At 45.7% G+C, this 27,996-nt stretch overlaps 2 protein-coding genes across 4 annotated transcripts in view; both read right to left on the reverse strand.

Moving 5' to 3' along the window:
* The window catches only part of LOC310770700 (CTD small phosphatase-like protein 2-A), a gene marked incomplete at its 5' end in the record, with an annotated part of 24,209 nt that extends 17,390 nt beyond the window's left edge, over positions 1-6,819 (reverse strand). Inside the window, 4 exons of the mRNA XM_083663430.1 lie at positions 4,149-4,260; positions 4,351-4,477; positions 6,559-6,712; positions 6,751-6,819. Coding sequence (XP_083519556.1) covers positions 4,149-4,260; positions 4,351-4,477; positions 6,559-6,712; positions 6,751-6,819 — 462 coding nt within the window. The remainder of the gene's footprint in view (positions 1-4,148; positions 4,261-4,350; positions 4,478-6,558; positions 6,713-6,750) is intronic.
* LOC310770691 (anaphase-promoting complex subunit 7-like) lies at positions 6,737-27,994 on the reverse strand. 3 transcript variants are annotated; one of them, XM_083663422.1, is made up of 8 exons: positions 27,861-27,994; positions 25,653-25,779; positions 25,451-25,562; positions 10,787-10,973; positions 9,751-9,871; positions 9,181-9,292; positions 7,518-7,671; positions 6,737-6,876 (listed from the first exon to the last, which is right to left on the reverse strand). In XM_083663422.1, the coding sequence occupies exons 6-8, from the start codon at positions 9,284-9,286 to the stop codon at positions 6,819-6,821; spliced, it is 318 nt and encodes a 105-aa protein (XP_083519548.1). In that variant the 5' UTR covers positions 9,287-9,292; positions 9,751-9,871; positions 10,787-10,973; positions 25,451-25,562; positions 25,653-25,779; positions 27,861-27,994; the 3' UTR covers positions 6,737-6,818. The 3 variants fall into 2 exon arrangements, 2 of the variants coding, with proteins under 2 accessions (XP_083519548.1, XP_083519549.1); XR_014552341.1 differs by lacking the exons at positions 25,451-25,562; positions 25,653-25,779; positions 27,861-27,994 and adding an exon at positions 15,369-15,584.
* Between the last annotated feature and the right edge of the window lie 2 nt (positions 27,995-27,996).

The following is a 27,996-nucleotide window of genomic DNA, read 5'->3' on the forward strand; positions in this document are numbered from 1 at the left end:
CTGGGTCTGATACACTACGTTACTGCATGCTGCAGATCTCTCTCTGGGTCTGATACACTACGTTACTGCATGCTGCAGATCTCTCTCTGGGTCTGATACACTACGTTACTGCATGCTGCAGAGCTCTCTCTGGGTCTGATACACTACGTTACTGCATGCTGCAGAGCTCTCTCTGGGTCTGATACACTACGTTACTGCATGCTGCAGATCTCTCTCTGGGTCTGATACACTACGTTACTGCATGCTGCAGAGCTCTCTCTGGGTCTGATACACTACGTTACTGCATGCTGCAGATCTCTCTCTGGGTCTGATACACTACGTTACTGCATGCTGCAGATCTCTCTCTGGGTCTGATACACTACGTTACTGCATGCTGCAGAGCTCTCTCTGGGTCTGATACACTACGTTACTGCATGCTGCAGATCTCTCTCTGGGTCTGATACACTACGTTACTGCATGCTGCAGAGCTCTCTCTGGGTCTGATACACTACGTTACTGCATGCTGCAGATCTCTCTCTGGGTCTGATACACTACGTTACTGCATGCTGCAGAGCTCTCTCTGGGTCTGATACACTACGTTACTGCATGCTGCAGAGCTCTCTCTGGGTCTGATACACTACGTTACTGCATGCTGCAGAGCTCTCTCTGGGTCTGGGACACTATGTTACTGCACGCTGCAGAGCTCTCTCTGGGTCTGATACACTACGTTACTGCATGCTGCAGAGCTCTCTCTGGGTCTGATACACTACGTTACTGCATGCTGCAGATCTCTCTCTGGGTCTGATACACTACGTTACTGCATGCTGCAGATCTCTCTCTGGGTCTGATACACTACGTTACTGCATGCTGCAGAGCTCTCTCTGGGTCTGATACACTACGTTACTGCATGCTGCAGATCTCTCTCTGGGTCTGATACACTACGTTACTGCATGCTGCAGATCTCTCTCTGGGTCTGATACACTACATTACTGCATGCTGCAGAGCTCTCTCTGGGTCTGATACACTACGTTACTGCATGCTGCAGATCTCTCTCTGGGTCTGATACACTACGTTACTGCATGCTGCAGAGCTCTCTCTGGGTCTGATACACTACGTTACTGCATGCTGCAGAGCTCTCTCTGGGTCTGATACACTACGTTACTGCATGCTGCAGAGCTCTCTCTGGGTCTGATACACTATGTTACTGCATGCTGCAGAGCTCTCTCTGGGTCTGATACACTACGTTACTGCATGCTGCAGAGCTCTCTCTGGGTCTGATACACTACGTTACTGCATGCTGCAGAGCTCTCTCTGGGTCTGATACACTACGTTACTGCATGCTGCAGATCTCTCTCTGGGTCTGATACACTACGTTACTGCATGCTGCAGATCTCTCTCTGGGTCTGATACACTACGTTACTGCATGCTGCAGAGCTCTCTCTGGGTCTGATACACTACGTTACTGCATGCTGCAGATCTCTCTCTGGGTCTGATACACTACGTTACTGCATGCTGCAGAGCTCTCTCTGGGTCTGATACACTACGTTACTGCATGCTGCAGATCTCTCTCTGGGTCTGATACACTACGTTACTGCATGCTGCAGAGCTCTCTCTGGGTCTGATACACTACGTTACTGCATGCTGCAGAGCTCTCTCTGGGTCTGATACACTACGTTACTGCATGCTGCAGAGCTCTCTCTGGGTCTGATACACTATGTTACTGCATGCTGCAGATCTCTGTCTGGGTCTGATACACTACATTACTGCATGCTGCAGAGCTCTCTCTGGGTCTGATACACTACGTTACTGCATGCTGCAGATCTCTGTCTGGGTCTGATACACTACATTACTGCATGCTGCAGAGCTCTCTCTGGGTCTGATACACTATGTTACTGCATGCTGCAGATCTCTGTCTGGGTCTGATACACTACATTACTGCATGCTGCAGAGCTCTCTCTGGGTCTGATACACTACATTACTGCATGCTGCAGAGCTCTCTCTGGGTCTGATACACTATGTTACTGCATGCTGCAGATCTCTCTCTGGGTCTGATACACTACGTTACTGCATGCTGCAGAGCTCTCTCTGGGTCTGATACACTACGTTACTGCATGCTGCAGATCTCTCTCTGGGTCTGATACACTACGTTACTGCATGCTGCAGAGCTCTCTCTGGGTCTGATACACTACGTTACTGCATGCTGCAGAGCTCTCTCTGGGTCTGATACACTACGTTACTGCATGCTGCAGAGCTCTCTCTGGGTCTGGGACACTTTCCCTCAGAGGGCTGGCAGTGGTTATGGGAGGGAACCGTTCACTTGGCCAGTCATATGCCAGTAATGGATTCAGTCCTCTCCAATCAGGATCTCTCTCATCGGTGCTACGACCCGTCACTAATTTAATTTCAACCCGCCTTAAAAACCAGCAGTGGCTGTGAAGTGGCACAGACTCATTTATGTAGTATGTGGAGCGCAGCGATTCAACGTATGTTTGAGTCTGGGGAGAGACTACCTTATAGTAGGAAACCAAGATGGCTTTCTGTACTGTAATGATGTACGTAGCCTGGTAAACCAGCCGCGGTCACAGGAACTCACATTTCATTTGGTTCTGCGGGACCATCTGGCCTCAAGCAGAAACTGCAAAGTGGAAGAGCCAATCAGCGACTGCACAAGTTGGCCAATCAGGAACGCCACTAGCACTGCACTAACAAAACAATAATGGCCGCCTCCTTGCCTGATCGTCTCGAGGAGTAATGTTAATGTTTGTCGAGTTTAAGCAGCCATAAAGTGCAGTTATTGCATAAATAGACTCAATAACAAGAACAGGAGTTTGCAACAGCGGAGTTTCTCAGCGGAAAATGTGTTTTTGTCGTTCTCCCGAGTGGATTTGGGTTTGACTGGATCCACCGCTGATTGGCTGAAGGAGTTGTCTGTCAAGGCAAGTACACAGTATACCCACCCAAGGTTAATAATTACTGTTACAACACTGAGAATTTTTATAATGAAAATTAGCAGAAGCTCACAGACAATGAAAAAGAGAGGCTTGAATGTGTGAACACTTCTCAACTGTGCCGTTAGTTGCAATTGCAAATGGCAGAAATCCATCGACTGGTACGCTTGTTAGAAAATACTTTGTTTTCACTTGTCGAGAGCTCCCCCTCTCTCATCATCAGCAGTGGCGCCGGAACGAGTTTGCAATAAGGGGGACACAAAAAAAAAAAAAAAAAAAAACAATTTTTTTTTTTTTTTTTTTCGGCGCCCATTAGGGCGCCGACGAAAAATTGACGTTTTTATGGACGCTTGGATGATTTTTAGCCATATTTAGATGAATATCTCATTTTAAATTAACATTAGGATTATACTGTAGTAATGTAATTATTCAGTATTTTTCCTTTTCTCACTCACTTGGTGACCTGCTCTCCCTTTAGGTAATTTTATAATTACACTACAACAGACAGCAACACAGGCAGAAACACTGAACTTATTATTATTATTATTATTATCACTTCGAAACACAGTGCAAAACTTGTCATCTCAAAACAAAAATAAAATAACAATAACCGTATACGATTATAGCAGCAGCCAATGACAGTGAGTGCAGTACAGAGTCCAGGTCTGTCTGTCTCTCAGGTGTAATAATCCCACAATGATCATGGCTTTAACAAGTGTCACAGGCTGTGTAAACAGTGTAAAGTGGGCTCTCTGTAACTTGATCCCTGGGTCTGTCTGTCTCAGGTGTAATAATCCCACAATGATCACGGCTTTAACAAGCATCACAGGCTGTGTAAACAGTGTAAAGTGGGCTCTAAGCGTCAGGGGCAGTTGCCCCCTCAGATAAAAAAAATAAATAAAAAAAAAAAAAAATTTTTTTTTTTTTTTAGGGGGACCAAATTTTAAGGGGGACAAAATGTCCCCATGTCCCCCTTGTTCCGGCGCCAGTGATCATCAGTGATGTCATCAGTGTGTGTGTCTGTCTCTTGTTTATGTGTGCATGTGTGTGCCTGTCTGTCTCTGTGTGTGTGTGTGTGTGTGTGTGTGTGTGTGTGTGTGTGTGTGTGTGTGTGTGTGTGTGTGTGTGTGTGTGTGTGTGTGTGTGTAAGAAACAGACAGACAGAGCCCCATCTCCTTTCTGAGGATGATAAAGTATCTGAAGGAGCAGGACTGAACTCACCAGGCCCAACACCAGCGTGGCCTTGGGTGCGCTCCTGGTTTTGGGGGGAATATGTCTGGCACTGGGTTTGGCCTGCTGGGAGAGGGACGGGATGTTCTTGATGAAGGTAAAGCTGTAAAACAAAACAACACTGTTAAGGTAAAGAACAAAGGGATCCACTGACAGGCCAGAGACACTGAGACATGCAGGCAGGCAGACTTACGGGCTGAAGACGTCATCCTCTCCATCCAGCCCCAGCAGGTCCGTGGAGCAGCTGAAGCCAAACACACACGGCTCCTCATCAATCTCATCACCCATCAGCACGTCCTTCTGCCCTGGACTCTTCACATCTGCAGAGAGGAACCAGACCCTCCATCAGCACCCAGCACTCACCACCACCACCACCAACGAGTTCATTCAATTCCTACAGAGCTGAGTGGCCGGGGAAACTCTGCAGACAATGTGCAGGTTTGTCCCGGCTTCCCAACAGCTTCTTAAACAGCAAATTCAAATTCAAGCTTGGCGGCTGAGAAAAGTCGATCACCTGCTGAGGTTTTTGCAATCAGGTTCCTACGCTTTGTTGTTTTCCTACTGATTTGATTCAGTGCAAAATGTAGAAGTTGATTCCAGCCATTCAGAGCTTCCCAGTTCCCTACAACATCTATTTGAAAGACTGCGTACACAGTGATTCTCACTATTTTTTCCATGAGAGCCACACTACTAGCTGGTCAAAGTCAAGAGGAGAGACACTTTTTCCGCAAAACACCAAAACCACACAGCGAGGGTTTGGTTTAGTTCTTACTTTATAGATATGGCAGAAACAGACTCAATAATAACAATTAAACAAGTACAGGAGTATGCAACAGCGGGGTTTCTCAGCGGAAAATATGTTTTTTGACGTTCTCCCAAGTGGATTTGGGTTTGACTGGACCCAATGCTGATTGGCTGAAGGAGTTGTCTCTCAAGGCAAGTACACCCCTCACCCCCCACCCCAACTTCCGCCCACTGCAAACTAGGGCTGTGAATCTTCACTGGCCTCACGATTCGATTCAGAGGGCTACGATTCGATTGCATCTCGATGCATCTTAAAATCGATGCATCACTTTTTTTCCCCCAATACATGATTTATTTTTTCTCACTTTCTTTTTTCTCACTGTGTGGCTACTTTTAAATTGGAAATGCATTGTATTATGATCCATAATTAAAATAAACAAATGCATGTACTTCCATTATATTTTATTCGATTATAAAAAAATATATATATATATATATATTTTTTTAATAATCGATTTTTGACATTTGTGAATCGATGCAGAATCGTGTACATCCGCATCGCGATGCATCTTATAATTGATTATTTTAGACACCCCTAAACACCGCGTGAATGCTTAAGGACAGACGGTCTGGTAGGATTTAATGAAATGGGAGTTCACATGACCGGCTGGTTTACCAGGCTAGGTAACTTCTAACTTGGTGCTTTCACAAAATATTTACACAATGAGATTTTTGATAATCATCAGTAATGTGGAGATAATGACTAAGTGGGTAAAGGCAAATAATAGAACATTCTGCGAAGTTCAGAAAACTACATCATTTTACAGTAATGCAGCCTTCAAAACAAGGGAAAGACAACACCTATGCCATATCACGATACCTAGTTTCATATCGCAATATCGATATAATATCGATATATTGCCCAGCCCTACATGTACACACATATCTGCATTTTTTTATTATCACTACATATCAAATATCTGCAAATAAAATCTAAAATGCATCCATATCAACACTCAACCATGTAGAAAGAGAAGCAGTATTCACCTTATGTAGCCACGCCCATTTTACCCGGTTGTGTGGCCGTATCAAAACTTCCAGCTTAAAATAAAATAAAATGGCTGGCTTCTCCAATATCATCTAACTCTGAATTAACTAATAATTTAGCCAATTGTATGTAACATACCAAATAAAAGCAAGCGGCAATGTCTAAGAATGCAACGCCATGTAACTGGCTCGTTAAGTCTCGAATTCCAGGGAATTACGTTAATGTCTGCGGGTCTTATTGACGTTAGTGGCTCGAGCGCAACTCGGAGGATAGAAAACTATCTGAAGCTTTCTTTGTTGGAGTCCAGGTATGTTTTACAAGAAAGTGCTCGTCATTGTCGACGATAACGTTATCTGACCTGGCTAACAGTGGATACTCGATTGCTTGCCGTGTACTGGCTCAAAGTAGTAGGCTACGTTTTTTATTTTACCCCTGCACTGTCCGCTCCAAAAACAACTCTCTTATTTTGCGCCGTGACCGCCGGAAGTGTTAAAAGGACCCGGAAGAATTTGGCCCACTGTAAGGTCTGAACATAAGGTGAATAGGACAGCACATAGTGTGTTAGAGTGGAACTGTGTCTGTCTGACCACCACAGCAACCAATCAGTACCTGCAGGCTGCAGTATGATCAGATACGAGGCTGCTGTGTCCAGAAGATCCAGAGCCATGAGACACTCCTTGAACAGGTCCTTGGGGTTCCCCACGGCAGCAAACAGGTGATTCCACAGGGCATCCTCCGTCTTCCTTGCACAGTGGACGATGGTCTGGAGGAAGAGGGGGAACTTGTGATGAACTTGGCCACGTTGGGCAGCAGCGGGTCGGGGATGGGCTCCTGCGACGTGGCCTCTTCCTCCAGCACCACAGGCACCATCAGCTCCATGACGTGGGAGGAGTAGGGGAGGGAGGCACAGGACTGGGCCAGCAACACCTGGGTGGAGAGGCAGCATGGAGAAGAGTGTAAGTGTACTGTTATCAGGGTTCCTACACATCTTCTATGACAAAATGCCATACTGTTCTTTTTCCACACCTTGATCTGTTTTGAAGATTTTGTCTGGCGTTTAATATGATTGATGCAGAGACATCTTGACGCTGCTAACTAGCTCATAGATGCTGCTTGAACAGGTCGCACTTGAAAATGAGATCTAGGTCTCAAGGTGATTCACCTGTATAAATAAAGGTTAAATAAAATAATAAATATCACTGGATAGATCAGAGGTGGGCAACATTTAGTTCCTGAGGGCCATCCTGACTTACATCAAGTAAGTGAAGGACCACACATTGGAGATCATACCTGCCAACACTCCTGATTTTCACGGGAGTCTCCCTATTTTTAACCCTCTCTCCCGTTGTGATTATTCTTGCTAATCTCCTGATACAATAGGGATACAAATCCAATGGCTGGAGCAGATAAGATTTATTAACATAATTCTGCCTTTTATTGAGTTTTTGGTGGTCGTTTTGTTTTTCTTTGAGTCCGGCCCGCGGGCCTTAGTTTGCCCATGTGTGCATTAAATGGTACTTTTACAAGCCATCCCTCTGCAGAGCAGAAAGGAGAACTACTGGGCTCACCAAATGGTGTTGATAGCTCTGTGGTTGTCCCCTGAATGTATGAAGGCATACGCTTTGATCCAGACAGAGAGCCAGTCCAGGCTGGGGATACTCTGAATCACATCCATAGTCATAGACGCCACCTCAGCTCCCTTCACTGACAGAGAGAGGAGGCCTAGAGGAAACAAGATGAGAGAGAGCTTTCCACTATCTGCTGAAGCACAAAAGAGACAAAACATAGAAACACAAGAGACAGAGCAGGTACAATACAAACTCCAAGACAGAGGGCCAGAGCGTGTGTGTGTGTGTGTGTGTGTGTGTGTGTGTGTGTGGGTGTGTGGGTGGGTGTGTGTGTGTGGGTGTGTGTGGGTGAGCCTAGCCAAGAGCCTAAAGCAGGGATACTCAACTTGCTTTGCCCGGGGGCCACTTTCGTGAAATGATAGAAGGCCAGGGGCCAGTTAATAAACAAACTATATATACATTTTTCTGTAGCGGATTGTAGGTTTTTGGGGTGTCAGCCGGAGTTTAGTCTGACAATCTTGTGCACACTGGATAGTTAGTTAGGTTAAGTTAGTTAGGTTAAGTACATACATAAGTGCCTGGGTATAGCGAGCAGGCAATTTGACAATTTAGCAGCTAAATCATAGATTATTGAAAGATATTGAAAAAAAGAATTGCACAATTCCATCGCGGGCCACACAGGGGGCGCCGGCGCCATGTGGCCCGCGGGCCGCAAATTGAGTATCACTGGCCCTAAACGGTATAGATCAGCGGTTCCCAACCTTTTCTGCGTCAAGGCCCACTTGAAAATCTCAGAAATGTTTGTGGCCGCCTACCAACAGGAGGGTCGCAGGTTCGCACCCCCGTGTTACCTCCGACTTGGTCGGGCGTCCATACAGGCACTATTGGCTGGTGTCTGTGGGATGGAAAGCCGGATTCGGGGTGTGTGTCCTGGTCGCTGCACTAGCGCCTCCTCTGGTCGGTCAGGGCGCCTGGTCGGGGTGGAAGGGAACTGGTGGGAATAGCGTGATCCTCCCACGTGCTACGTCCTGCCGGTGAAGCTCCCCGCTGTCAGGTGAAAAGAAGCGGCTGGCAACTGCGCATGTGTTCGGAGGAAGCATGGTGCTAGTCTACGGCTCTCCCCAGATCGGCAGAGGGTGGCGCAGCAACAGGGGCAGCAGGGGGAAAATTTGTCAAACATAATTTGGGAGAAAATGGGGGAAATCAGGGGGAGGGAGAATGTGTTTTTTTTTTGGCCCCATCTGACCGTAAACAGTACGGAGGCCAAAATGTGTTCTCACAGCACTTTTTATTTTAACAATAAAAATAGTTGTCCATCAGCAGCACACAGAAAGCAGAAACTAAAAGTGAGGGGCTGTCTGCAATAGGCTAATTAACAAATCATTAATTAAATAATTGACTACAAATTAAATTGCGGCATCATTCAACAATGGAGAAATGCATTCTCATACTAATAATAAGTATGAGAAAAATTAAAGACAAAAGATTAAAATGTTTTGGAAATGATTTGGCAGCCCACTTGCAAAACCTTCGTGGCCCACTGGTTGTGAATGGCTGGTATAGAGAGAGAAGATCAACTTAAGATATCTGACTTCAGCAAGGAAGTGCTGTAAGCAGTAAGCAAGCCAAAGCAGGAGGGAGGCGTCTCTGTGGACATGCATACCGATGATGGCGTCCAGGGCGAGGGGACACTGCCTCAGGACCTCTTTGTAGCTGGTCACCGCAGAGCGTTCCTGACCAGCCTTCCTGTACAGGTTGGCTAGCATCATGTTGATCTGAGGCAAGGGGGAGAAATCATCTCAAATCTCTATGAAAACTGGAAGGTGGATTATGTCAAAGATGATCAGCCCAATTATTTTGCTCAATATTGTGATCATTATATTCTCAATTCTTCACTGATCAGTACTAGGGCCCAGACGGAATCTGTGCACGCAGAACTCTGCCGATTCTGTTTGGGCCTGCTGATCAGTCTTGTCACAATGCGTGTGTGTGTGCGCCCTTATGACACCACTTTTGACATAATCACTGATGACATCACATCATTAGCTAATTAACCTAATTAAACACCCTTTACACACCCTGAAGGTTTCAGCCAGATCGCACGTAAAACAGCATAGCTGTGGCCGAACACAGAACTTGAACCAGACAGAACCCACATACTTCATTCGATATATAGATAGATAGAAGGCACACAGTGAATGAAGATCAAGGTAGGTTAGGCAGCCTACTGTACCTTTGGAGTTCTCTGTCTGGAAGGAATCCCATCAAGCACTGCAATAGCATCTTTGTCCAGTTTCAGGATGGTGTAGCACTCCAGCTATCTTGTATTTCACTTCAATCTCTGAGGGCAAACTCTGAAAGACAACAATACAGGTGAGCTTCAAAGTTGCAAGGCACTGTAGACCACAAAGACAATAGCAATGGAGAATAAATACTACTGCATATTATATTTTTTGTAGTTGTGCACATTAGGCACTCAGGAACATTCTTATTTTTTTCTGAATTTTCTCCCCAATTGCACTTGGCCCATTCCCCTTGCTGTCTTGGTCGTTGCTCCACCCCCTCTGCCGATCTGGGGAGCGTTGTAGACTAGCACATGCTTCCTCCGATACATGTGCAGTACTAGCCAGACGCTTATTGTCAGCTGACAGGGAGGGGTTTCACCGGCAGGACGTAGCACGTGGGTGGATCACGCTATTCCCCCCAATTCTCCTCCACCCCAAACAGGCGCCACGATCGACCAGAGGAGGCACTAGTGCAGCGACCAAGACTGATACCCCACCGGCCTCCCACCTGCAGACACGGCCAATTGTGTCTGTTGGAACGTCCGACCAAGCTGGAAGTACCAGTGCCGCAAATAGAGGGTATGCATGTGATGTCACAGTGGCAGAAGTCACTGTGGGGTCACACCCACTGAGTAACAGCAAGACTGAGCTTGAATGCAGTAATCAGCCTAGATAACTGACACCTGCTGCTCAGGGAGGAACTCATTTTGACACTCATTCCCGATTGAGGGGGTGTGTTCCAGTGGGTGTGCATACCCTCTATTGAACCTGGGTCTCCGTGGTTGTAGGAGAGTGCTTTTAGCTCTACACTACCCAGATACCCAGATAGAAATTATAATAATAAAAATAAATAATAATAATAATAATAGTAATAATAAATAATAATAATAATAAATAATAATAATAATAATAATAATAATAAAGAGAACATATGGTAGCATGGGTTGATTACAGTTTCAGATTGATAGGTTTTACATGACATACCTGTGCCTGTATGTTGGACGCTCCCCCAACATTAGAAGTACGAACTTTAGATGTTTTGCTGAGGACCTTCTTCTGCTGCAGGGCCATGCTGTATTTGCAGGCAGCATTGCGGTACTCCTTATCATGGAAGATGGCATCGGCGTGGTAAACCAACAGTTGGTACTTCTGGGATGGCGAGAACAGCTCTCTGTAGTCAAAGAGATCCAGACAATATAAATGAATGCAGAAAAATGTATCTGTGTCATGGCAGCAGCAAACAGCAATAGACTACAGCAGGGAGAAAACACAATTAGCCTAAACATGGGATATAAACAAGATAGCAAAATGTGGTTATAGAAACATGTGCAACTGACAACTAAAATGAATAAAGAAATGATAGAAGAACAAATGTTTAATTAGCCCTCCCCCCCCCCCCCTTCCCCCAATAAAAAATACAAAATAAAGGTCCAGAGCACTGGGATGCAACAAGCAATCCAGGATAGTTGATATAGCACATTGTTGTGTGTGGACACCCTGCTTGGACAGGAAGCATTGTCAGGGTTCCCACTCTTTTCTAGAAATCATTTTCCAGGACTTATTCCAGGACCTTTTCAGTGATGATCTAGCTGGTATGACAGAGAGGGATACAAGATGTTCTTCTCTGTGGATGTCTGATTTAATAGATTGTGCAGTCTATGGCTATATAACTTAGCAATAAAATAATCTCTTACATGCTTAGAGATGATGACAAAGTTATCATAGAATAAACACACCTGCAGAGGTACATAGCGATGGAAGTTAGACTTTTAAGATGGGATGTGTTCTTGGGTAAACCTAATAAAAACTACCACAGTCACCAGCCAGCAGTCCCTAATATTTACATTTGAAGGATAATGCAACTTACATCATTCTGAGTTTTGGTCAGTTGTAATGCCATTTAACCTGCATGTGCTATCATGTGACGTGACTTTGTGGTGCGTTCACAGTGTTTCCACAACATAACAGAGAGAAGCCTATTCAAAATACTCTTGTTTATGAACTACCATTTGAACGTTTAGATCCTGAACATACTTTAGCCCTTTCAGATGGCAATGTTATCCGTTTTGATGAGCTCTGATAGATAGCCTAGTAGAACATGCTCAGCTAAAGGAAAATATGGGCATGGTGAAATAATCATCCAGGACAACACAAGCTTTTCCAGAACATTTTACTATTTGTCTCATTTCCCATGTGTTCTCCTGACTGGAAAATTAGTCAACAATGTCCCAGTTTTTAAATGCAAAAGTTAAATACCCACAGTTACGAGTAGAGCATATTAGAGGAACATAGGAGTGTCTTTCAGTCAAAGCGAACCACTTTAGACCACAGACAGTCTATGAGCCAGTCCCAGACAGTCTATGAAGATCTTTGTTGTCTGTCTACACTCACTGTAAGTGGAGAGTAAAACATCTGGTCAGAAAAGTCCTTTCTTTCATGGTGCTAATCTAACTTCTAATGAATGAGGCAACAATGAAATTAAACGCTATGTTCATGTTTTACTGGGGACCCTAAAGGACACCAGGCACTATACGTTGCTCTACTTTACCATGGCCATTTGACTTTGCAGTATTCCCTGGAACTTAGATAGCGTTATAGATAGCGTTAGCTATAACGTTAGCTTGATACAACAGTATACTAAACCGTTTACATTGTGGAAGAAAATATGTGAAGAGAACGTATCCCATAACGTTTAGACACGTTTGAGCAGAAAACTTCAAGCTAAATTAGCTTGCAGCTGACATCATTGAAACCCTGTGTAGGCTACTGTGTAGTTTGCGTTCATGTTGAGGTTATTATGGGTGGCTAACTGGCTGGCCTACTACGTTATGTGCTATATAATAACCAACTAACGCTAACGATACTATGCTGTCACTCGCTAAATATGAGCAAATACAACAGAGATGACTATTCAGCAAATAGACGGAGCGCGCTAACGCTGCTAAGCTAACGTTACTCACAGGTTGTTATTGCTCATCGTCAGTAACAAACTGCTCATGATCCGGACATTGGAATGAAGTCCAGCACAGCCATGTCCCGTACATGATCTATTACATTCATTTTGAATCGCGCTGAGGGTTTACTAAAAGTTTGTGGCTTGTAAACAGCTAACGCTAGCTAGCTTACAGCTCCAGTCGTGTGACGTATTAATATGGCGTTTTCCCCCAGCAACATCCCAGCAACGATGGGCGTGGCCTATTTTATGCAGCGTCTCCATTTGCCATAAGCATGAGCGCCTGGCCAATCCCGGCGCTTGAATGCGGCATATATTTGAAAGTTTTAGCGGAAAGTTTTCAGGTGCTAGCTTTTTTTGACGCAAGCAGTCGACACACTGGACTCGCTCCGTCAATTGAACACTACAGTGAACGAAGAACTAGAAGGATACACCGCCCAGAGACGACACCGCCTACCCTTTCAAGGTAAGAATGCACGTTCTTTTCCACCGTAGAAAAATATGACAAAGTTACTTCTGTGTTTAACTGTGCACGTCTGGTTCCAAACTGCCTAACATAATTCAGCTTGAAGGTAACGTTAACGTGACACAGATTCCTTTCACCCGGCCTTGCACATTGGTGACCATATTAACCGTTTTAAACTCAAAATGCTCGCTGATCAAGTCAATTGCCCGTCAAGTAGGTTCTAACCCGTTCGAGTGTTGTGTATCGAGAGACTGGCGCTCCATTTAAAAATCTAGTAATTTTAATGTGGGCTTGGTTATTATCTGTAGCCTCGCCCTCGACGAGGCTATAGGTTAATGTTACGGCCTTGCACATTGGTGACGTCTTTTCAAAATGCTCGCTGATCAAGTCAATTGCCCGTCAAGTAGGTTCTAACGCACTCTCGGAGTGCTGTGCTTGGAGTGCAGTGCTCGTTGCAACCCTATTTATGTCGATGGTTGCAACACTGTTGTGTATCGAGAGAGACTGACGCTCCATTTAAAAAATCTAGCAATTTTAACGTGGGCTTATCTCTAGCCTCGACGAGGCTATAGGTTACCTGCAAAAGTAAATACGGATTATTAAGACATTTTCTGAATTGCTACCATCCGCTCTTCAGCACCGATTTTCAACTTTTGTAACGGTTCACCTGTTATTCTTACACAGTTGTGATTTTATTGACATAAAGTCCTACTGTTTCAACCGAATTTACGGTAACAGTAACGACTTGTAAAAGGCCACTCATGTCATCCTATGCCGACGACACACAGCTTTACCTTTCCTTCCCCCCCTCTGATACTTCAATTGGGTCACGGATCTCTGCCTGCCTGAAAGACGTTGGTGTCTGGATGGCGGATCACCACCTCAAACTCAACCCTGGAAAAACCGAGATCATCTTCCTCCCTGCCAAAGAATCCCCCCTGACTGACCTCTCCATATCCATTGACAACCACACCGTAACTCCATCTCAAACAGCTAAAAACCTGGGAGTGATCCTTGACCACCAACTCACCTTCTCTGCCTACATTGCCGCAACAGCACGCTCCTGCCGGTTCTCCCTCTTCAATATTCGCAAGATCCGCCCATTTCTCACCAGAGAAGCTACACAAATTCTCGTACAGGCACTGGTACTGTCACGCATTGACTACTGCAACGTCCTTTTGGCAGGCCTCCCTGCCTCTGAAATACTTCCTCTTCAGCTCATTCAGAACACAGCAGCCCGTCTGGTCTACAACTTACCTAGATTTTCCCATGTCACCCCCCTTTTCCCATGTCACCCCCCTTTTCCCATGTCACCCCCCTTTTCCGAGAGCTTCATTGACTTCCCATCCTAGCACACATCAAATTCAAAACTCTGGCACTAGCTTTCAAGGCCGTTCACCAAACAGCCCCCTCATACTTACAGTCTATGGTCACTTTTCAAACCTCTCACCGCCCACTCCGCCCCTCTACTAGTGCAGGACGTCTCGCCCCTCCCCTGCTACGTGGGCTCAGAAGCCGCTCTCGGTCGAGACTTTTCTCCTACCTGGCCCCAAAATGGTGGAATGAACTTCCCCCGGACATCAGGACTGCTGCATCACTCCCCATTTTCCGCAGGAAACTTAAAACTCACCTCTTCAGACTTTATATTGACTCTTCCTGAATTCCCTCCCTTCCCTCTGCCTGCTTTCCATGTGTTTGTAATTGAATTTTCTGTTTCTTATATGATGGCTCCTTTAACTGTTCTCACCTTTAATCTCCCCTTTTATATTGGCTTCTCATATTTTTACTACTGTTTTTCTATTTGATCTATTCATGTTATTGTGTGCTGTATATGATCATGATGTAAGTCGCTTTGGATAAAGGCGTCTGCTAAATACCAATAAAGTAAAGTAAAGTATGTTGGATTATTAACGACTCTCACTACTTATGAAGTTATAATAACATTATAACTAAAGTTCGGGAACAAGGCCATGCCACAACTAACCACTCAGTCAATCATTCAATCAGGCAATCCCTTGCTCCGCCCGGATTCAATCATTCGCTCCACCTATATATACGCCCCAAACCAAGATCCTTTCTCTCGTCTCAAGACCAAACTCATTCTGAGTTTCACTCCAAGACAGACAACACGAAACTTCAGCTCTTACCTGACTGTCATGGAATCCACGTTCCAGTTCCACCTCTCTGACAGCAACGAATTGCTTGGCGTCGGCGAGGACCCACACAGGTTTCATCTCACTTGCAAATGCAATGCTGCCGACGAGCCTCCGGTCCGTCGTTCCGACCTGCCGCCTCGTCTTCGCTCGGAGATTCACAAGCCTTCCCAACGGTATGCCCAAACCATGGCTCAAACCTACAGCAGTGCCAACGCTACTACTAGCCATCTAGTAGCCACACAAGGCAATCATCGCCGTTTAGCCGACGCGGCCAAACTCACGGTAATCCAGTCTCATCTCAATCCACACACACACATCATGCCGACGACAAACGTCAACAACGGGACAACTGCCATCCGTAAAAACAAGGTACCATTTCATCGCAGTGATCACTGCAAAAAGTTTGGTTGCTAACCAAACTTCATCAATCAACAACGTCATCATCCAGCACCCAAAGCCACCGGGCGCTTCCGGCAACACCACGGCGATCCCGGATGACGTCATCACGCTGACCGACGCTGCAGCGCGGTCAAAGAACTTTTATGGAAAGAACTGAAAGCTCCATATTGCCCCATTGCAACATCAGCGCCCAGCAGCCTCCGCCATTTTTTATTTTTGGAAGCGTGACAGCGCCAAAAGAACCTCGCACAGGCTCGCAGTGGTCAGCTGCGGTAGCGCGGGCCCCTATAAGCAGCCTCTCTAAACAGTAACTCAACGGGAGAACACTCTAAATTTCGTGGATTCACATCTTTTCTGGGCGTACTGTAAATCTTGATTGAAGTGGTGTAGTGCAGGGATGTAAAACAACAACCATATTGTGGAAACTAAGCAAAATTTTTCGTTTTTTTCTTTTAGTTTTTTCAAGATAAATAGTAAATGCAAAGGACCCGAGGTTAAAACCACGGCAACGCACTTCTGACGGAGTGGACGACAGCCGCATTAGCTATTTATCTTGAAAAAACTAAACAAAGAAAACGAAAAATTTTGCTTAGTTTCCACAATATGGTTGTTGTTTTACATCCCTGCACTACACCACTTCAATCAAGATTTGCAGTACGCCCAGAAAAGATGTGAATCCACGAAATTTAGAGTGTTCTCCCGTTGAGTTACTGTTTAGAGAGGCTGATTATAGGGGCCCGCGCTACCGCAGCTGACCACTGCGAGGCGCATTCTGTTTCCAAAAATGGCCGGAGTTTCGTCTCTTTCCTTCCATGCTCTTTGGCGCGGTGCAGCTTCTTCTTATTATTATTATAGTTTTCCGGCAGACTTGATGCCTTACGGCACACTGCTGCCTCTCACTGGTCGGAAATATTACTGTTTATGGTGTTTTATGGTGTGAATTCAAGAACTGCCAGCACAGTCCTTGCATGATTCCCAGCAGCGTTGGGGTTAACTCATTACAAAGTAACATATTACACGTAATATATTATTTTAGCAGTAACTCAGTAATGTAACTTATTACTTATAGGATTTCAGTAATATATACCAGTTACTTCATCAGTAACTCAAGTTACAAATTGAGTTGCATTTTATTAAATCAAAGCACATAGTTTATACAATAATTTCCTAATCAAACCGTTGTCTTATGCAAATAACCAACCATTATAGATGACAATAACAATAGGAAGAATAACTTGCCCAACACTGATTCTCAGTGGATTCAGCAGGCTCTTCATTGTTAGTCTTTGTGCCCAGGCTTAGTGTGAGGGATCAGCCGAGCGGCATTTTGATGAACGGGCCGCTCACTGGGTGGCAGCGGCGTTCGAACCCTATGGAGCCCAAGTGGTGCGAGGTGTGAGTGTCTGCTCTAGCTGGCTTGACTCCGTTTGCATTTGGAGAACTGAGACAGTTCACACAATTTTGACACGACACGTATATATTATACATCAGACTCTCGGGCTAGTTCTGCTCTCACTCAGAATATCAAAATATAAGCGATGTGATGTATAGTTTCGGGATGTTAATGTTGTTGGCACAGCTCATACTATTAACTATGGGTGGCAAATGAAGTCACGTTGACTCGTCCTATACAGCAGCATACAGCCTTTTTCTTTCTCGTGCGTAACATTTACATTCCATGAATACACGTTTCACAGTTGTACACAGTTGCACACAGTCCATCTTCATGTTTTCCACTCTTTCCAAGTCCCATGCCAGTCCAGCGTCGCAGACGGCAGCCATTCCTGCAGCCATTCTGGCAGCCTCAGTCAGGAGGGCGAGAATGCCCCCCCCCCCCGTGCCTGCTCCCTCTGTTTCTGCTTTGTCTAACCTCATTGCTTCAATTCTCTCATCCCTATGTCCGCAGGCTGCACTATCACCCCATGCACATGCACCCCCTCATCCCAACATCCTTTCTTCTTCCCTTCCTTCTGCCAGTGTTAACATCAACCCACCGGCTACTGCGGTTCCTTCAGCCTCCATAACAGTTGCTCCGATCAACTCATTTCCTACTAACCTGTCCTTTTTCCCCTCCCTCCCCCAAACCCTCCCCCCTCCCCTTCCCCATCACCCAAATGTATTTAATTCCGTTTAGCTCTGCACCCTCAACCACAGCACCACCTGCAACCGGTTTTGCAACAATTCCACCATCAGCCAGCTTTCCAGCATTCTCCACAGCGCCACCTACAGCCAGCTTCCCAGCATTCTCTTCAGCCCCACCTGCAGCCAGCCTATTCACCCTTACCACCGCTCAACCTCCAGTTCAACCCACAGCACCACGCCCAATTCCAGTCTCATCCACCCTCAGGTAGCAGATAATAACTGGTAACTACATGGCCCTCGCTGAACTACTCCAACCCTCCACATTCCACCATCATGCTTCCAGAGAATTACAAAGCAACATTGGACCCATCCTACTCAAAACACCCTCACCCCACCCGCTCCAGAGAACGGACACCTACCCTTACTACCTTACCAAACATTCAGCATGAATGCCAAGCATCCCTGCACACCAATCAACATCAACACCTTATACAATGCCTTTTAACAACACCCAGACCCTAAATTCGTCAAACTTCCTCATTTTCAGTTTCTCTCACGATTTCCAGCCAGGCATCCAGGTCATCTCAGAACCTTCAGTCAGCTACCTCCTTGCTGCTACATGTACCAAATGCCAACTCCTCGCCCTGCTCAGACACCTCGTCTACGCCATCCCCATCATTCCCCAAGGATGATCCTCCCTCTCCCACCTCCTGTACATAGCCGCTTCAGCATATCACAGCTACATCTGCGACGACATCTGACCAGCCCATCTCCCGCTGTGTTGAAGCTTGTTGGGGGTGGATGGAGATCGTCCGTTATCCTGGGACACCGAGCCCAGCGGGCTCCCTCCCAGGATGCGATCTTCATCCACGACGACCTCGACGACATCTGACGAGCCATCTGCTGCTGCGTTGAAGCTCGCCGCGGGTGGATGGAGATCGTCCGTTATCCTGGGACACCGAGCCCAGCGGGCTCCCTCCCAGGATGCGATCTTCATCCACGACGACATCTGACCACATTGCCAATTTGCCATAGACAACGCTTGTAAAACGGAGACATGGCAATAGCAATACTGCCCCTCCTGGAACGGCACATCGTTTTCTACGATGATCTCACGCAACCTGGACATCCAGCTGTTCACCGATGCAAAACCATACATCGGATTCACCGGCTACCACGGAGGGAGGTGGAGCGCATCCGACTGGCCACCTGAGTTCGCTCTACTCTCCCCTTCAGCCGCTATCCACAAGTTGGATCCCATCTTGGTTGCAGCACTTCTTTGGGGGCACAAGTGGTCATCTACATAGACAACACAGCAGTAGTCAACATCATCATCTTGCAAATCACACATTACCTTATCCCGATCTCAGCCCAGCATCAATTCATCATCCGTACCGCTCACATTTCCAGTTACAAAACTCCATCACTGATTCTCCGACCAGTGTCTCATTCCAGAAATTCAAACTCTACTTCAGTCTCCGACTAATTCCAGTTCCAATTTAGCCCCCATCTTCAACTAAAACTCGCAGCTGCAGCACCTGACCTCAGCATCCTGACAAGCCATCCTCAACAACCTAGCTCCCAGAACATCGTCATCATACCCCACAGGATGGACTTGCTTCAAGTCCGTCCTCACACGTTACAACTTATCGTTTCCTTTATCGGACGTCGTCACCATCTGAACTTCATCACCTACGCCCATTCCTCTCTTCACATCAGAACTTTCGTGATCCACATCTACTTCAATAGCATCAATTCCCCTGTCAACTACTCACTGGCGCCTACGTCCTGCCATCTCCCTTTCCCTCATCAGCCTGCGGAAAGGCAGAGCCACGATTAACTTCAACACTTAACATCAACACCCTCCGCACAGGGTACTCATCCCCGTCTCCAACGCAACCCTCAGATCCACGTTTCTTCAGACGTTCAGAATTCAACTCAACCACGTCCATCTCCAATCCACCTCGACATGCAAGTCTTTCCGACCTTACAATTCATACTTCCGACATCATCTACAAACTCAAAATCCGATCGACTCGGAACCTCACATCCCATCTTCCCGTAAGTCCTCTCAAAATCAGGAATATCGCCTGAATTATATTCTGGCCACTCTTTCCGCATCGGAGCTGCATCTTCAGCCTCCAGGCAAGGTATCCCTGATCACACCATCAAAGTCCTAGGCCGTTGGTCATCCCAAGCCTACCACAGCTACATCCATAGCAACCTCAGTGACGTCCGTAATGCCCATGCTCATCTCAGCCAATGAAGTTCTTTTGGGGATAAGATGGAGCCATCAAGACCATGAAGATTCCATCGCCGAGGCAGTTCCCCCATCCAGAGTCTCACTCCCTGGTTCCTCGAGACATCTACTCATACTTCCTCCAAGTCATCCATTCATTCCTCATCCGCTCACCCCCTCATCCCTTCATCCCTCATCCCTTCATCCCTTCATCCCTCATTCCTTCATCCCTCATCCCATCACCCCCTCCCCTCATCCCTCACCCCCTTATCCCTCATCCCTTCATCCCTCATCCCCTCATCCCTTCATCCCTCATCCCCTCATCCCTTCATCCCTCATCCCATCAACCCCTCCCCCCATCCCTTCCCCCATCCCTTCATCCCCATTCTCCCTAACAAACTATCAGTTATTTGTGGCTTGGTCATAGTTAGTGAAATGAAGTTATAATAACATTATAACTAAAGTTCGGGAACAAGGCCATGCCACAACTAACCACTCAGTCAATCATTCAATCAGGCAATCCCTTGCTCCGCCCGGATTCAATCATTCGCTCCACCTATATATACGCCCCAAACCAAGATCCTTTCTCTCGTCTCAAGACCAAACTCATCCCTCCCACCCAACCCCTTAATCTTCTATCTCAGCCTAGGAACCACCAGGGATAAGATGGAGCCATCAAGACCATGAAGATTCCATCGCCGAGGCAGTTCCCCCATCCAGAGTCTCACTCCCTGGTTCCTCGAGACATCTACTCATACTTCCTCCAAGTCATCCATTCATTCCTCATCCGCTCACCCCCTCATCCCTTCATCCCTCATCCCTTCATCCCTTCATCCCTCATTCCTTCATCCCTCATCCCATCACCCCCTCCCCCCATCCCTTCCCTCATCCCTCACCCCCTTATCCCTCATCCCTTCATCCCTCATCCCCTCATCCCTTCATCCCTCATCCCATCAACCCCTCCCCCCATCCCTTCCCCCATCCCTTCATCCCCATTCTCCCTAACAAACTATCAGTTATTTGTGGCTTGGTCATAGTTAGTGAAATTCCTTTTGTCCACTTGTTTTACAGCTCCCTCGATCTTCACAGTCAACTTCCCATCAAAGCTGTCTGTCAGTCTGTCACCATGGTCTATAAGAATGTAAGTGATTCAGGGTCGGTTACTGTCACAGCACACAACATGATAAATCATGTAGGCTAATATACAACAGTGGTTCTCAACCTGTGGTTGGGGGACCAGAAGGGGTCCTCAGTGAGTTTTCAGCAAATTGATGAATTGTTCCACTTCAGCATTATTTTATTTACAAGCAGTTCTCACAGTGTAGAATAATGACTATAGGGTATTTTGTTGTCTCTGCCTAAATAGTTTATTTGCAAATCTAATAAAGACTCAGATTTGGGTCAGAGCTAAAATGTCATCAAATTAGGGGTCCTTGATATGAAAAAGGTTGAGAATCACTGACAGACAACTGCACTCCTCCACCGCTCTTGTGTAGGCTATGTTTGTACTTTCATGTAGCTACTTTATTTTGAGTGATTTTAATTGATTTAGGCTAAAGTCGCTTTGTATACGTTTCTGTGTATAGGCTACTATGGATGTAACATGTGGACAGGGTTTATTGTGAGGAAGACGTCCTTCTTGTAACAAATAGAAATGCAGTGGAGGTGTTTGTCATTGTGCTGTTGTTTTTCCCTCATCAGAGACGTGCCAGGAGGTCCGACAAGGACTCTTTCATCCTGCGTGAGTGTCCTTGTGGATGGACAAAGGTGACCAGTGCCAGGGGCCTGGTTGTCCACCAAGGAAGGAAGAAGTGCCAGGTAGAGAACAGACAGACACAAAGTTATGAACCAACATGCGTTGTGTTGAACTTATTAACAGTATGTCTGACTTTGAGTGACATTCAATTGTACTTTCAGAAGGCCGGACCAGTCAACCAAAAACGGGTTCAACCCATGCGTGCATGCGTGCATACCAAAGCGTGGTACCCACTTCCCCCTGTAGCAGAGATGAAGACAGCTGATGTGAAGCAGGACAGGGACATGCCACAGCTGTGCGCTGAAGACGTTGAAGACATTTATGCCTATATGCACCTCCTTGAGGTAATTCATGCTGTCAGCCACAGTTTAATTTCTTAAATTCAGGAGGAACCAACATGTCATGGGACTACAATCTAATTCCACCCTGATTAGTTTATTTTGAGCTGCTATGCTCTTTCTTTGCCATTGGAGTGTGTATTTTATATTGATATATATTTGTTGTGTGTCCACAGGTGCAGCAGGCCGTGCGACCCAATTACATGGAGGGGTACCAAATCAATGAACAGATGAGAGCCAAGGTGGTGGACTGGATGATCGGGCTTCACTCCCACTTTGCTCTGCATCAGGAGACATTGTACCTTGCCGTCGCCATCCTGGACCGTTTCCTACAGGTACACAACTGTTTTAGAAGTGTTCTCGTTTCTCTTTCTGTGAACTAGCTTTCTGTGAACTAGCTTTCTGTGAACTAGCTTTCTGTGAACTAGCTAACACTATTCTTAATGTGCTGCAGGTCAAGCAAGTGCCTCCTACTAAGCTGCAGCTTGTAGGAGTGACGGCCATGCTGCTCGCCTGCAAGTACGAGGAGATCTACAGTCCTCCGATTGCAGAATGTGCCAACATGACCGACAACACCGTCACAAAGGCCCAGATTCGGCGGATGGAGCGGCTGATATTGAGGACACTCAATTTCGATCTGGGACGACCTCTGCCGCTGCACTTCCTCAGCAGGGCTTCAAAAGCATGCTGCAGAGCTCTCTCTGGGTCTGATACACTACGTTACTGCATGCTGCAGAGCTCTCTCTGGGTCTGATACACTACGTTACTGCATGCTGCAGAGCTCTCTCTGGGTCTGATACACTATGTTACTGCATGCTGCAGATCTCTGTCTGGGTCTGATACACTACATTACTGCATGCTGCAGAGCTCTCTCTGGGTCTGATACACTACGTTACTGCATGCTGCAGATCTCTGTCTGGGTCTGATACACTACATTACTGCATGCTGCAGAGCTCTCTCTGGGTCTGATACACTATGTTACTGCATGCTGCAGATCTCTGTCTGGGTCTGATACACTACATTACTGCATGCTGCAGAGCTCTCTCTGGGTCTGATACACTACATTACTGCATGCTGCAGAGCTCTCTCTGGGTCTGATACACTATGTTACTGCATGCTGCAGATCTCTCTCTGGGTCTGATACACTACGTTACTGCATGCTGCAGAGCTCTCTCTGGGTCTGATACACTACGTTACTGCATGCTGCAGATCTCTCTCTGGGTCTGATACACTACGTTACTGCATGCTGCAGAGCTCTCTCTGGGTCTGATACACTACGTTACTGCATGCTGCAGAGCTCTCTCTGGGTCTGATACACTACGTTACTGCATGCTGCAGAGCTCTCTCTGGGTCTGGGACACTTTCCCTCAGAGGGCTGGCAGTGGTTATGGGAGGGAACCGTTCACTTGGCCAGTCATATGCCAGTAATGGATTCAGTCCTCTCCAATCAGGATCTCTCTCATCGGTGCTACGACCCGTCACTAATTTAATTTCAACCCGCCTTAAAAACCAGCAGTGGCTGTGAAGTGGCACAGACTCATTTATGTAGTATGTGGAGCGCAGCGATTCAACGTATGTTTGAGTCTGGGGAGAGACTACCTTATAGTAGGAAACCAAGATGGCTTTCTGTACTGTAATGATGTACGTAGCCTGGTAAACCAGCCGCGGTCACAGGAACTCACATTTCATTTGGTTCTGCGGGACCATCTGGCCTCAAGCAGAAACTGCAAAGTGGAAGAGCCAATCAGCGACTGCACAAGTTGGCCAATCAGGAACGCCACTAGCACTGCACTAACAAAACAATAATGGCCGCCTCCTTGCCTGATCGTCTCGAGGAGTAATGTTAATGTTTGTCGAGTTTAAGCAGCCATAAAGTGCAGTTATTGCATAAATAGACTCAATAACAAGAACAGGAGTTTGCAACAGCGGAGTTTCTCAGCGGAAAATGTGTTTTTGTCGTTCTCCCGAGTGGATTTGGGTTTGACTGGATCCACCGCTGATTGGCTGAAGGAGTTGTCTGTCAAGGCAAGTACACAGTATACCCACCCAAGGTTAATAATTACTGTTACAACACTGAGAATTTTTATAATGAAAATTAGCAGAAGCTCACAGACAATGAAAAAGAGAGGCTTGAATGTGTGAACACTTCTCAACTGTGCCGTTAGTTGCAATTGCAAATGGCAGAAATCCATCGACTGGTACGCTTGTTAGAAAATACTTTGTTTTCACTTGTCGAGAGCTCCCCCTCTCTCATCATCAGCAGTGGCGCCGGAACGAGTTTGCAATAAGGGGGACACAAAAAAAAAAAAAAAAAAAAACAATTTTTTTTTTTTTTTTTTTCGGCGCCCATTAGGGCGCCGACGAAAAATTGACGTTTTTATGGACGCTTGGATGATTTTTAGCCATATTTAGATGAATATCTCATTTTAAATTAACATTAGGATTATACTGTAGTAATGTAATTATTCAGTATTTTTCCTTTTCTCACTCACTTGGTGACCTGCTCTCCCTTTAGGTAATTTTATAATTACACTACAACAGACAGCAACACAGGCAGAAACACTGAACTTATTATTATTATTATTATTATCACTTCGAAACACAGTGCAAAACTTGTCATCTCAAAACAAAAATAAAATAACAATAACCGTATACGATTATAGCAGCAGCCAATGACAGTGAGTGCAGTACAGAGTCCAGGTCTGTCTGTCTCTCAGGTGTAATAATCCCACAATGATCATGGCTTTAACAAGTGTCACAGGCTGTGTAAACAGTGTAAAGTGGGCTCTCTGTAACTTGATCCCTGGGTCTGTCTGTCTCAGGTGTAATAATCCCACAATGATCACGGCTTTAACAAGCATCACAGGCTGTGTAAACAGTGTAAAGTGGGCTCTAAGCGTCAGGGGCAGTTGCCCCCTCAGATAAAAAAAATAAATAAAAAAAAAAAAAATTTTTTTTTTTTTTTTAGGGGGACCAAATTTTAAGGGGGACAAAATGTCCCCATGTCCCCCTTGTTCCGGCGCCAGTGATCATCAGTGATGTCATCAGTGTGTGTGTCTGTCTCTTGTTTATGTGTGCATGTGTGTGCCTGTCTGTCTCTTGTGTGTGTGTGTGTGTGTGTGTGTGTGTGTGTGTGTGTGTGTGTGTGTGTGTGTGTGTGTGTGTGTGTGTGTGTGTGTGTGTGTAAGAAACAGACAGACAGAGCCCCATCTCCTTTCTGAGGATGATAAAGTATCTGAAGGAGCAGGACTGAACTCACCAGGCCCAACACCAGCGTGGCCTTGGGTGCGCTCCTGGTTTTGGGGGGAATATGTCTGGCACTGGGTTTGGCCTGCTGGGAGAGGGACGGGATGTTCTTGATGAAGGTAAAGCTGTAAAACAAAACAACACTGTTAAGGTAAAGAACAAAGGGATCCACTGACAGGCCAGAGACACTGAGACATGCAGGCAGGCAGACTTACGGGCTGAAGACGTCATCCTCTCCATCCAGCCCCAGCAGGTCCGTGGAGCAGCTGAAGCCAAACACACACGGCTCCTCATCAATCTCATCACCCATCAGCACGTCCTTCTGCCCTGGACTCTTCACATCTGCAGAGAGGAACCAGACCCTCCATCAGCACCCAGCACTCACCACCACCACCACCAACGAGTTCATTCAATTCCTACAGAGCTGAGTGGCCGGGGAAACTCTGCAGACAATGTGCAGGTTTGTCCCGGCTTCCCAACAGCTTCTTAAACAGCAAATTCAAATTCAAGCTTGGCGGCTGAGAAAAGTCGATCACCTGCTGAGGTTTTTGCAATCAGGTTCCTACGCTTTGTTGTTTTCCTACTGATTTGATTCAGTGCAAAATGTAGAAGTTGATTCCAGCCATTCAGAGCTTCCCAGTTCCCTACAACATCTATTTGAAAGACTGCGTACACAGTGATTCTCACTATTTTTTCCATGAGAGCCACACTACTAGCTGGTCAAAGTCAAGAGGAGAGACACTTTTTCCGCAAAACACCAAAACCACACAGCGAGGGTTTGGTTTAGTTCTTACTTTATAGATATGGCAGAAACAGACTCAATAATAACAATTAAACAAGTACAGGAGTATGCAACAGCGGGGTTTCTCAGCGGAAAATATGTTTTTTGACGTTCTCCCAAGTGGATTTGGGTTTGACTGGACCCAATGCTGATTGGCTGAAGGAGTTGTCTCTCAAGGCAAGTACACCCCTCACCCCCCACCCCAACTTCCGCCCACTGCAAACTAGGGCTGTGAATCTTCACTGGCCTCACGATTCGATTCAGAGGGCTACGATTCGATTGCATCTCGATGCATCTTAAAATCGATGCATCACTTTTTTTCCCCCAATACATGATTTATTTTTTCTCACTTTCTTTTTTCTCACTGTGTGGCTACTTTTAAATTGGAAATGCATTGTATTATGATCCATAATTAAAATAAACAAATGCATGTACTTCCATTATATTTTATTCGATTATAAAAAAATATATATATATATATATATTTTTTTAATAATCGATTTTTGACATTTGTGAATCGATGCAGAATCGTGTACATCCGCATCGCGATGCATCTTATAATTGATTATTTTAGACACCCCTAAACACCGCGTGAATGCTTAAGGACAGACGGTCTGGTAGGATTTAATGAAATGGGAGTTCACATGACCGGCTGGTTTACCAGGCTAGGTAACTTCTAACTTGGTGCTTTCACAAAATATTTACACAATGAGATTTTTGATAATCATCAGTAATGTGGAGATAATGACTAAGTGGGTAAAGGCAAATAATAGAACATTCTGCGAAGTTCAGAAAACTACATCATTTTACAGTAATGCAGCCTTCAAAACAAGGGAAAGACAACACCTATGCCATATCACGATACCTAGTTTCATATCGCAATATCGATATAATATCGATATATTGCCCAGCCCTACATGTACACACATATCTGCATTTTTTTATTATCACTACATATCAAATATCTGCAAATAAAATCTAAAATGCATCCATATCAACACTCAACCATGTAGAAAGAGAAGCAGTATTCACCTTATGTAGCCACGCCCATTTTACCCGGTTGTGTGGCCGTATCAAAACTTCCAGCTTAAAATAAAATAAAATGGCTGGCTTCTCCAATATCATCTAACTCTGAATTAACTAATAATTTAGCCAATTGTATGTAACATACCAAATAAAAGCAAGCGGCAATGTCTAAGAATGCAACGCCATGTAACTGGCTCGTTAAGTCTCGAATTCCAGGGAATTACGTTAATGTCTGCGGGTCTTATTGACGTTAGTGGCTCGAGCGCAACTCGGAGGATAGAAAACTATCTGAAGCTTTCTTTGTTGGAGTCCAGGTATGTTTTACAAGAAAGTGCTCGTCATTGTCGACGATAACGTTATCTGACCTGGCTAACAGTGGATACTCGATTGCTTGCCGTGTACTGGCTCAAAGTAGTAGGCTACGTTTTTTATTTTACCCCTGCACTGTCCGCTCCAAAAACAACTCTCTTATTTTGCGCCGTGACCGCCGGAAGTGTTAAAAGGACCCGGAAGAATTTGGCCCACTGTAAGGTCTGAACATAAGGTGAATAGGACAGCACATAGTGTGTTAGAGTGGAACTGTGTCTGTCTGACCACCACAGCAACCAATCAGTACCTGCAGGCTGCAGTATGATCAGATACGAGGCTGCTGTGTCCAGAAGATCCAGAGCCATGAGACACTCCTTGAACAGGTCCTTGGGGTTCCCCACGGCAGCAAACAGGTGATTCCACAGGGCATCCTCCGTCTTCCT

This window comes from Poromitra crassiceps (assembly GCF_964638095.1).
Source record: "Poromitra crassiceps genome assembly, contig: HAP1_SCAFFOLD_179, whole genome shotgun sequence".
NCBI classification, from domain to species: domain Eukaryota; kingdom Metazoa; phylum Chordata; class Actinopteri; order Beryciformes; family Melamphaidae; genus Poromitra; species Poromitra crassiceps.